This window comes from Cheilinus undulatus, linkage group 21 (genome assembly GCF_018320785.1).
Source record: "Cheilinus undulatus linkage group 21, ASM1832078v1, whole genome shotgun sequence".
NCBI lineage: Eukaryota > Metazoa > Chordata > Actinopteri > Labriformes > Labridae > Cheilinus > Cheilinus undulatus.
The window spans coordinates 36,656,746-36,668,687 of NC_054885.1; the positions used below are offsets into that span (position 1 = coordinate 36,656,746).

General features: G+C 41.3%; 1 protein-coding gene across 3 annotated transcripts; it reads right to left on the reverse strand.

Annotated features, from left to right (window-relative positions):
* Positions 1–881: 881 nt before the first annotated feature.
* Positions 882–10,887, reverse strand: LOC121503493 (somatostatin receptor type 5-like). Of its 3 annotated transcripts, none has more exons than XM_041777947.1 (4): positions 10,656–10,887; positions 5,477–6,206; positions 4,999–5,394; positions 882–1,728 (listed from the first exon to the last, which is right to left on the reverse strand). In XM_041777947.1, exons 2-4 carry the CDS (start codon positions 6,158–6,160, stop codon positions 1,645–1,647), a joined length of 1,164 nt encoding a protein of 387 aa, XP_041633881.1. In that variant the 5' UTR covers positions 6,161–6,206; positions 10,656–10,887; the 3' UTR covers positions 882–1,644. The 3 variants fall into 3 exon arrangements, with proteins under 3 accessions (XP_041633881.1, XP_041633879.1, XP_041633880.1); XM_041777945.1 differs by having other exon boundaries at positions 882–1,731; XM_041777946.1 differs by having other exon boundaries at positions 882–1,731; positions 10,747–10,884.
* Positions 10,888–11,942: the final 1,055 nt, after the last annotated feature.

Sequence of the window (11,942 nt, forward strand, 5' to 3'; positions counted from 1 at the left end):
CCCTTTTTTTTAATCACTTTTTTCCTTTCTTTTTTATTGCAAAATGCATTTTTTGCCAACTTTTAAACAATTTATCAAATTTCACTACTTATTTACACCCATTTTTGCAACATCTTAACCACTTTTCACCTTTTGCATCACTATTTTCTCTACTTTTAACCCATTTTGCCACATTTTAGCCTCTTTTGACCATTTTTGCCATTATTTTACATACTTTAACCCATATCTGCTGCATTTTCTGTTTTTTCCTCCTTAAACTAATTTTGTCACTCTGTATACTCAACCTTCACCACTTTTTCTTTTAACTTTTTCCACTTTAAATCAATTTTTGTCACATAAAACCATTTTTGCCTCTTTTTAACTGCTTTTCATCACTTTTACTACACGTTTTTGCTCCTCTTTTCCTCTCTTTACCTATATTTGCTGCATTATCCCCTTCTTTGCCACTTCGAACCCATTTTGTCCACTCCTTAACCGCTATTCACCACTTATTTCTGCCAATTGTTACTGCCTTTTGCCTTTATTTTATTTTTCCCTTAAAGTTATTTCAGTTCGTTCTGTTTTATTCTCTGGTACCCTTACATTCATGCATGGTGTGGGCAGCTTACACATCTGGAATTGAACTATTGATGCTGAAAAGTAGATGGAGGTTTTAGAGCAGCACATGCTCCATCAGGACGACGCCTCTCTCTGGGAAGATCCCTCTAAACATTTAGAAACAATGAATCGATGGATAACTGGTCAGTTAAATGGTGCAGTACATAAATGTATGATGTATGAATCAATCCCAGTGAATTTTATTTAACAGAGGCCATGCACAACACACATGATGAGCCAGGAGCAGCTATGAAGCTCATTTTAATGTAAAATGCTTAGTTTCATATCAGCAGCTCATAACAGCACAGATGAAAACACACAAACATGCAAAACAGACATGATGTTTTATTCAGATTCTCTTTACAGACTGGATGAGTGAACATTAGTTTCATATGTATGAGGAACCCGAGAGTTTAAAATTCACAGTGGCTCCAACATTAAAATATCCCGTCTCTCCTGTGAGGTTTCCTTCCACTCCACCTCTCCGGTTATTTCTTAGTTCTTTTATTTGTTAAAGAAGTTAAAGGAGTCCGTATCGTCAGCTTTAACAGCGTTGTCCAGCAACTTTGAGTTCATGTCAGCGTCATAAATCACGGACAGGAGCTGTGACCGGGACGTCCATTCCTGCACATGCTCGGTTTGAAGAGAAGAGAAAGAGAGGCATCTGCTCCGGGGGATAAAATTTCTCTGTACCATTTCAAAACAACGTTAATGATCCAAAGGAGCCATAACCATCAAAGACATTTCAACCAGCATTACAGTGATGGTGTATAAATATTTAAAGAATAGAGACATTAATAACAGAATGAAAAAAGGCTAAGTGTCAAGGGTCATACTAAGACTTTACACCATGACAGATAGTAATGCTTTTTACACAACAACAGATAAAATAACATAACAGAGAAATAAAAGTAAAGAAAAGCTCAATAATGTTCCTCCTTCAGTCCTCTTCACAAAGTTCAGAGAGGATCAGAAATAAAATCAGGAAACAGCCGTCAGTAAAAGATTCAGGACTGGACCGTCCCTGGTTGTGGTCCAGAGTCAAAATCATAGCAATGTCTGGCTGTTCAGGTCCGTCTTCAAAGTCAGAGCCTCGCTGTTGAGGTCTTCGTTGCGTTCTAACTGGATTGGCTGCTGAAACAAGACACAGAGATCAGAGGTATTAAAAAACCCCAGCATCAATAATTAACATCAGCAGCAGACAAACGTTCAAGCAGCAGAGTCTCTTCAGGCCAGTGTGCTTTCTGGCAGATCCGTCACCTGGTTCAAACCAGACTCAAAAAATCCAGAGAAACTCAGGTTATTTCATTTTTGACAGAAGATGGGAAAAAAAAGGAAAATGGGTGTGTTTTTTGTTGTTTTTGACAAAAATGGAGGAAAAAAGAGCTTTTCACTTTTTTCTTAAAAAAAAAAAAACAAATGCAAACATTTTTTACAAAGGTTCTGTTTTTTAAAATTCAGTTATTTTGTTTTAATAAAATACATGAGGAAAAGGGAATCATGTGACCCATTTGGAAAGGTGAACATTTCAAAATAAAAGCCCTCATGTCAAAATTGAAGCCGACATAGCCATCCACTGAGTTTGACAGTGTAATAATAGGCCTATTTGCTCCATATGGTGTATCAAAAATAATGTCAGCAGTAAAAATAAATAATAATTTAATAAATAAGCTTGGACTGCTTGAGGTATTAATCCATGTACACAGCAGGAGTTAGATTTTCAATTTATAATCGTATTGTTTGGTGGAAAGGTTTTTTAATTAGTGTGTACACAATAAACAAGTAAACAAATAATCAGAGCGAGAGTTAATCCTTGTCTGGTTACAAACAGGAAATGGATCTGCCAGAAAATACACCGAGCGTTTACACCAACATCACGACAGAGGATAAAATCCTATAGACCACGTTTGGGAAAGGGCAGAGCCTTTGAAAAACACTCTGAGTGTAACTGGATGAACTTCCTGTCTGTCATATCTTTACGGGCCAATCAGAGCCACAAAACATGTGACATCATAGCCACGACTATGGTGCGAACCACGGCGACTGTAGACATGTCAGAACACGACTTGTCGTTTTTTAAAGGAAACACCTCACTGCTGTTCTTTGTTTTTCTTTTAATGAAGAAATGTCGTCAAGTTCTGATCAAACTGGCGCTTTAGCAGCATCCGCGCTAATGTCTTCCGCCATAGTTGCACCGGCCTCCTGTTGCTGCTTGCTTACGTCATGACTCCGCACCTGCTGCACCCGAAAGTACTGCCCCTCGACGCTGATTGGCCCATCACTTGCTAACCGGGTCCAAACGTTTCAGACGGGAGCTTTGTAAGATGATTTCTCCAGTGAGAAACATGGAAATGGGCGAATCCATCGGCTTTGCAAGGTTAGACACAGGACGCTCCTAATGGGAACTGTGGTTGAAGATGGCAATTTTACCTGATACATATGAAGACCTCAGATATGATAGCAGTCAAAATAAAACTTTATTAACAGCTGATCTAATACCACAACAACAAATAGAAGTCCCAGGATCTCAGCATTGGGACAATTCTTGTTTCGAATCATTAAAACTGCAGCCTTCATGCTGTCTAAATTACACAACTATTGAACAGGTATCAAAGATTTAGTGATGAAACATTTAGCAGTGCAAAAAAACATAAAAATTTGTCAAAATGTTTGTTTACCGAATTAACATGGTAGCACGCCTTGGGCTGAAACTATGAAGTTCAATACAGTCAAGCGTGGTGTTGATGTTCAAATGTGGGCTGTCTTTCATTTTATATCAAGAATTAGCTGGGGGTGAATCAAAAATAGAGTGGACACCCCTGCCTTACCTCCAATGTCCACATACAACGAACGCGCCACGAACAGCTGGCGAATCATACTGTGGAGCAAATCGCTCCCTTTCTAGTCTATCAGAGCATTTCCACAGTCAGCGCTCCAGCCTGGCAGTGGCGCGTGCCTGGACCAACACTTCGCTTCGTTTAAGACACACTACAGGTCTATTTTCAGCGCCGGCCGCTGCCAAACCGTGTCAATACCCATCGATCAGAAAGCTCCAGAAGAGGAAGTCACAAGCGTAGAGTATCCGGTTCTTTCAAAATAAAACACAACGCACAGACTCCCAATAGTAAATCATCACTACATCAACATTACGTCGCATCCTGCAGCGAGAGCAAAGGGTCACAGAGAGGTCAGTGGGTCACAGAGCTACAACGGTGCCACTGGTTTTACATAAAACCACAGATCCTTTGAACAAACATGAACCTTTTAACTTCCTAATGTACCCACCCAATGGCGGAAGCAATAATATCATGGACTTATACCAGAACGGATGATAAATTGAACCCCAAAGGTAAAATAGTCCGCTGTTGACATGCTATTCCTGTGTGAACTTGCAATTTGCCCGTGATCTCTGCCTGCTGATCAGGGCTGCGGCGCCCTGATGTTCTTGTGTTTCAAATACATGGGCCAGACGTGGCCATCGAACAGGACGGGTGGATCTGGCACCATGTAGTTCCTAGAGTTCTAGACTCGCTTCCAGCAGGCGAGGTCACTTGCCCTCAGTCGGACCAGACCTGCGGCGCAGTCATCCTATTTGGAAATTGCGGATCAGGCTAATAACTCCAAAAAGAGCTAACTGGAGTCAGGGGTTAGCTCACCTGAAGTCCCATCAATTAAAGGAGATCTGAGCCAGGTGGGGGAGACGACCTTTGGTCTAGAATTGTTGAACTGCATGTGACTGTAAGGGGTTACAAAGTCATCTGATGACCAATTAATGCAGAAAACAAGATCAATTAAAGGGTTCACACCATTTTGCCCATAAAGACATACTTTCTGGGTTAATTACCCATTCATTTGCTTTATTTATTTATGATTTTATTTGTCAATTTATGTATTTCTTTTTACTGTTTTGGCTTTAATCATAAAAATATTGCTTGTTTAAAGTGCTTTCTAAAAATCCTGTGTACTTTAGTACTTTGCTCTTTTTAATTTACAATTTCTCACCTAATCTTTGCTTCCCTGCACACTTCTATATGAATTAAGGCTGCACAATATTTGTTTATCAATCGCAATTACAATACATGCATGAGCCACTGCAGGACACAAGATGAAGATGTAAGTTACATTACTCAAAGCACATTTCATTTTAGTTCTTTAATGGAAACCACACCTACAGTAAAAGCTCATACATCAGCACCAGCACCCATAAAACTCTGCCCTGTTTAAGCAGAGGAAGTGTTCTCCGCTGCTGTCACAGATACACCAGACTGACACTGGAGGCAGACACTGAAGGACAACACTGCAGTCACCTATTATTATTCAGCTTTTTTATCAAGAAAAAATTAAATCTACTGAAAAATATTGCAAAGTCAGCTTGCCCTGATATGATAAAGTTATGAATACCTGAATACTTGGGAGCTTTCCATTCTGCAAGTAAATAGGACTATGGTTCTCCTGTGACACCATCTTTCTGCCTCCCTTCTGCTCCTTAGTGGCGGCATGGCTTGGCTTGTGGATGCAGAGAACCTTCTTGAAGCTCTGCCTGAAGTTTTCGGAGAGGAAGCCGTAGAGGAAGGGGTTGGCGCAGGAGTTGACGTAGGTGAGAATGACCAGGGAGAAGTAGACGGCCGCGGTGGTTTTGTTCTCAGGGATGATGTGGATCAGGTTGACGATGTTGGTGACGTAGAAAGGAAGCCAGCAGAGTATGAACACCAAAACAATGACCACCACCATACGGGTTACCTTTCGCTCTGATTTACGGCGCTTGGTCAGGCCTGCTTTAACACCTGCAGACCTCACCTGGAAACAGGCAGATAGAAAGACAGCTTTAGGAACTGAAGTTAGATTTAACAATGAGAAATGATTTCATGCATCTTCTTACCTTGATGACAATGAGCAGGTGGCAGATGGAGATAACGATGATAGGGGCGAAGAAGCCCAGGATGGCAGTGTAGAGGATGAAAACAATTGACCACAGTTCATGTGGTTCAGGCCAGGTGATGTTACAGGTGTTCAGCTCCTCTTGGACATGTGAATAAATCGTGACTGGCAGCACAACCAAGAAAGAAATGACCCAAACCAGGACATTAGAAACCTTTGCCACCTGAGGTTTCCTCCATTTAGAGCTTCGGATCGGATGAACCACGGCCAGGTAGCGATCTATGCTCATCACCGTCAGGCTAAAGGTGGAAGCGAACTGGCTCATGGCGTCAGCAGCCATGCACACTTTGCAGAAAAACCCCCCATAAGGCCAATAAGAGAGCACGCTGTTAGTGCCCAGGAAGGGAATCCCCAGGATGTAGAGTTCATCCGCCAAGGCTAAATTGAGGATGTAAATGTTGGTCACTGTCTTCATTTTGGCGTAGCGGACCACCACGTAGATGGCGAGCGTGTTTCCCAAGAGGCCCACGATGAAGACGATGGCGTAGACGACAGCGGTGACCACGTCAAAGGGCATGGGAGCAGCGATCTCTGATATATTCCTAAAGGTGGAGAAGCTGGGGGACGGCTGGGAGGGGGGTGAGGTGTCGTTGTCCGGCATCATCGTCCAATTAAAGTGATCCATGATGACAGAGGGAGAGATGGCGTCCACTCAGATTACGAGGTAAGAGCTAGAAGAGAAAAGGCAGAATTTTACAATTTCATATGGAAACTTTCAGAAACAAGAAACAAAACCTGACTGGGTCAGTGGTTCTCAACTGGCGGATCCAAAAGTGGATCAAGGAGCTGTTTCAGGAGGTTACGAGAGCCTAGCATGGATGCTGCTAAAGCGCCAGTTTAATCAGAACTTGACGACATTTTGTTTAAACAAGAAGAAAGAACAGCAGTGAGTAATTTTCTTCTCAAAAACAACAAACGTCATGTACTACAGTCGCCATGGTTCACGTTATTCCTTGGTAGCTACACATGCGCACCTTGGTCGCGGACTCGCGGCTACGTCACGTGTTTTGTTGCTCTGATTGGCCCGTAAAGATGTGACAGACAAAACGTTCATCCAAAAATCCTTTCAGGTTTTTTCAAATCCTCTGCCCTTTCCCAAACGTTTAGCATTTAAGGTTTTCCAGATGGATGTCTGAAATAAATCCATCTGGCGTGTCAGGTTGTTTCCATTTCACTTTTGCTATATATATCTATATCCAAATGTCACAAAAACCTCCTGATGAGAGCGCTAAAATTTTTTAGAGACATTTGAAAGGTTTTTCAAAATTAGGTCTTTCCATTACCAGTTTTTTATTGCGCTATTTAGATTTAGATTTTCTAGGGGTAATGGAAATGCAGGTAGTGTATGACATTTGAAATCTGAAAAAGGACTTTAAGACCAAAGTAATATAAAAATATAATGTTTGGGTTATGTTTAAGAGAAATCAGGCATGTGATATTGCTGTAAACCCCAAACACCTAAGAAACACATTGTTTAAAACTCCTCCGTTCTCTCAGGGGCAAAGGGGCACTGGACACCAAAACAACCCGACACAGAAACACTCTGATGACCACCAAATCTGCATCTAATTATTCAAAATCATTGCCATTTGTATTGTGGAGCTGTTCCAATTTTTCCTCAAATGTGTACCTGAAAAGAAATTTTCCCATTAAAATGTTTTAATTCAATCCGATCTCTACAAACCAACCAAAACTCGCTCATCATGATGGAAAAGAAGTAAAATATAATGCTCATATGCATGTCCTCTCAGGGCTCCTGTAATCACTTTCCTGTTTGTTTTACTCTGTCGTTTGTTCAGTCGAAGGTCCAAACACTTCTCATCAGTAGTTGAAAATGTTGTAAAATTTAGGTTTTGATTTCTCACTGAGGAGGTGATGGTGGTTCTGAGGAGACACCAGTGAAGAACCTCTGCTCTAATCTGCCTAATATCCTGATAAATCCTTTTTCTGTCCCAAACTCTCTCACAGCCACACCTGGGCTCTCTCTGGGCAGGGTGCCCATATGTACCTGAGATGAAGAGAAACTTTCCACGGGATTGTCTGGGCGAGTAGCCAACAGGCTTTTCCTCCTAATGGGAAGGTGCACTTTAGAAGACGATGACATTAGTGAAGCAGGTTTTAACTTCTGTCACTCCTGAGCTGGATTCAGACAAAAAACGTGAACCTGCAGCCAAGTGGCAGAGAGCCCACTCTCTGAGGAGCTGGAGCGCTGCGACGGTGGGAAAAATCCATCATTTAAACAGTATGAGGAGGTCCAAACACTTTCAGCAGCTGACACAGAGTTTGTTAAAGTTTTATGGAGTCTCTCAAGTGTAAAAAATCTTTTTTATTCTGAGGGTTAACATCAGCTTTAGATCACTGTTTAATCATTCAAAGAAGTGGAGGAGTGTGTGCAGGGATAAAGATTTGGTCGTTTGGTGTGACCTTCCAGTCATGTATTCCTGCAGGAACAAAGCTTCACGTGTCATTTAATTTTACCTCAAGATGCAAAAATATATATATAGCTTTGCAGTTACATTGTTTTGTTAATAACACCCTTCCAATTTTTGCATTAATTTGCCACTTTGAGGCTGCTTTTTTTTTTTTTTTACCAGTAAACTGCATAAAAATGGCGATTCACTCATTTTAGAGACATCTTACCAACATTTTCACTGGGTAGTGTTAAAGACTGTGAAACTTTGCATGAGAATTGGCTATTGAGTAATATTTTTAATTGAATTCTAACCTAAAAATAAAATTTAAAGTGCTCTTTATCTTTAGGTTTTCCATCATACTGCAGGCCTGTTTCTTCATTCAAACTGAGGACGTGCAGATTGAGTAAAGTAATGATCAGCACTGCTAGAAAATTATTCCAATCAAGTCAGGTCAGGTATGGGAGCGGTCAACCTTGGTCCTGTTCTGCTCCAGCCTTCTGATGACCCCCATCTCTCTAGGTATCCTCCCAGCTGACCCTTCCAAATACACGCAGTTGACCCCCTGGCATCTGGACCAGCCCACAGGGTCCTGAGAACCCAGTATGTGGTGACCCGGATCAGGCCCTGGGAAATGCGCCAGGTGCCTGTAATAGTGCAGCTGCAGTTCCCATATCAAGCAGCTGACCCCTCCCTTCCCTGCTCTCCTGAACACATCAGCATCAGACACATGGTCCTGCCAAAGATGTGCAGAGAAGTCGTCACAAAGGAGTCCAGTCTCTGGAGATCAGTCAGTGTCCAGGCCTCACAAGAGTAAAGTAAAACTGGAAGAATCAAGGACTGAAAGACTTCTGTCCGCATGCTCTGGTATTATGGAGCTATTATTGTTGCAAAACTATTTGCAAATGCATACACAGATCTGTACTCATATCTGCAAATGTGAATATCGACATACATTTTACTGTTTTCTCCTCAGGTCTTCTAAAACTTATATTCCACTACTGGTTATTTGCACTCCTCCATTTAATTACAAACTGTTCAGTATTGTTTAAATTGTATAGATTTGATGTTAATTGTCTCTATTTTTTTAATAGACATATCTCACCGCAGTTAAGAGAGAAACGCAATTTTGATCATCTGTATCAATGATTCTCAACTAAATTTACAACAATTTTTGCACTATAACGCCATTTTAGCCACTTTTTAACCAATTTTTGTGCCAGTTTTTGCCACTTTTAACCAATTTATGTTCGTTAAAAAATTCATTTTCCCCAATTTTCCACTATTTTGTGCCATTATTAACCAAGTTTAGCCATTTTTTTAACCCAATTTAATTATGTTTTTAATTTAAAGAAGGCTGAATGAATAAGTAAAGACATTTGGACCTTTGATAAGAGTGGGTATTATTCAGGTCAACATGGTTTTCACAGCTTAACTTCACAATGGACCATGGTTTTGCTGAACTCCATGGGCCCCCAGTTTGGCTGGGTCCCAGAAACCTCCCCCTTTTCCCCCCTTATGTACGGCCTTGTCTGCACATGGTCGTCCAACAACCTTCAGGTTACAGCGGGGGTCCCTGGCCACTGGCACTTTTACTTCGGGGGTCGCGGGCTGAAAAGGTTGAGAACCACTGCTCTATACGTTCTGTACATAATGCAGAATTGACAATGAAGATTTTGAATCTTAAATCTTGGAGCTGAACTTGCAAATGTGTGCACAGATCCACAAATATGTGCACAATTCTGCAGATGTGAAGGCCAATTTTTAATCGTGGACTGAGGTCTAGACTGCTGCTGGGCTCAGCATTGAATACCGGTCTGTGTGATGCCTATGCTATGAAGCTGGACAGCCTTTCCTGTGAGCCTGCACTCAGGGCAACAGAACCCAGGGCTTTAACACTCAAAGATCTGAGTACACATTTGCAGATTGTGCTACAGAAGTGTTGCAAAAGTCACGTGTGTATGGACAGCCAATGAGAGGCAGACTTCAGCTGTAATTGATGGCTTGTGAGAATTTTGACAATTTAAAGCAAAAAAGAGTTTCTGAACCAAAATAAAATAAATCCACAATTATAAGTTGGTCTACACGTTACACTTTTACCTGCACGTGCCTCACTAATAGGCATTCATTTGCATAAAAATACCCTGACTATATTCATATTATGTGTGTCTCCATATTGTCCGGTCTTCCCCTGCTGACTCCTGGACTGTTTGGTCCCAGGTGAGACTAAAGGCCACCCTCACCTGCTGGCTTGCGGGTGACCTCAAATAATAAATAATCGAATAACTGTCGGCTGTCAGACGCTCGGGCCCGAGGCTGTGAAAACGTGTTGCACAAATAAATGGTGTGACGTGAGATTCAGTCAACCGAGGTGCAGAAAAAACAGGGAATGACGCGCAGCCCGCAGAGTATTGTTGAGAAAACAAACACACGCTGCCCCACGTCCCCTTCAGCCTCAGAGGAGCTCAATACATCTGTGTCTGAAAAACATGAAGTGTTACACCCTAAAGGTACGAGAGAGCAGAGTCTGGCTCTTTAAAGTCATCCAATGAAATCCATGAAGCGTTACGCGTAAAGCACCAAAATGGCAAAAATAAACAAAATTAACCTGAAGGCATCTTTGATGATCACGTCTTTTGGTAGTTTGACTACATAAAAGGACTGTATTATTGTTGATAAATTCATTTTTACGCATGTAATTCAGCTTACCCGTGCGCTCTTGTGCGCTCTTTCCTCTCAAATGAGCGCTCGCGTGTTGCGCGTCTCTCGCAGTGTTCTGGAAAAGTGCGCTCAAAATCACCTCTCCCGCTCAAAGTTCTCATCCTGAGGCATCTTCTCCAGTCAGCAGGCGCGGATTTCCACCGTCAGCAACGATGAAGACCTGACATTACGCCTGATTTCCTAAGGTTCTGTCTGTGGTCAGGTCTGAAGAAGGAATGCGTTCCTGCAGCTCCTGGAGAGGCTCTTATGTTGTGCCTTGATGCGCTCTGAGTATTTAAGAGGAGAAAGTCACTCCGCCTGTGGATGCCCATCCCACTATCTCCTCACAGTCTGCAGATGTTGGTGTGAAAACTCATTATTTATATTTTCTTTTCCCCTAAGGCACAATCTTCTATATTTAACCCTTTTCTGCTGCACTAAATCAAATCTAAACCAGTTTATTTGTCTTATTTCCACTAAAATACCACTCTACAGTCATTATGAGGCAAATTTACAGCACTAGTCCAGATCAATTCAAGGATTTAAAAAGCCAGAAATAAGGCCTAATTGGGAAAAAGCAAAAAATAAATCTGCCAATGGAGCGTCTAAATACGACTTGTTTTGTGTCTTATTTTAGATTTCAGTACATCTCATGTTGTGGCACTACGGCACAATTCAGGTCTTATTGTTTGCTCCACACCCTGAAATAAACAGTGTATCCTGATTTGTCAGGTAAATGTGGTTTATGATGAGTATGACGATAATCTGACTACAAATGAGAGGGACACACTTCCTTCAGTGTGAGTTTTTACAGTTAGTAATTCATGATGTACAGTGGCTCTGAAGGAAAAAATGCCAAAACATTTCATTAAATGCAAAAAAAGAAAGAAAAAAAAGTAAGATATCCTTAAAATAATTCATGACATACAATTTTAATTTTTGTACATTTTTTTTTATGTTTGACAAAATGCTTTTCTAACCTGACAAATCAGATTGGCCGTTTCACACATCCATGAGATATTTCACATCTATCCGAGCAACGACACAGAGACGTGTTTGGGAACCTTAAAAAAACTGACCAATCAGAGCGACATAAATGATGACCTAGAAGGAGTAAAAGCACCACAGGCAGCTGTCGGCATGTTGGTACACTTTGTTCACTATCAGTGGAGCCACTTAGGAAAATTAATTTCTTGTTCCAGGCGGTCAGTAAAAGAGCAAAAACATTTTTTCTAAGAAAAGCTTTCAGTTCATTGCTCACCTTCTTCTTTTTAAAGATAAATTTATGGGTTGATT

What these genes read in the sequence shown, in the direction of transcription:
- LOC121503493 (XM_041777945.1), bottom strand. Translation starts at nt 6,160, where the DNA reads ATGGATCACTTTAATTGGACGATGATGCCGGACAACGACACCTCACCC. An exon ending in ACCTGCTCATTGTCATCAAG is followed by an intron (nt 5,395 to 5,476) that starts GTAAGAAGATGC and finishes GCCTGTTTCCAG; the next exon opens with GTGAGGTCTGCAGGTGTTAA. An exon ending in GAAAGCTCCCAAGTATTCAG is followed by an intron (nt 1,732 to 4,998) that starts GTATTCATAACT and finishes GTCTTGTTTCAG; the next exon opens with CAGCCAATCCAGTTAGAACG.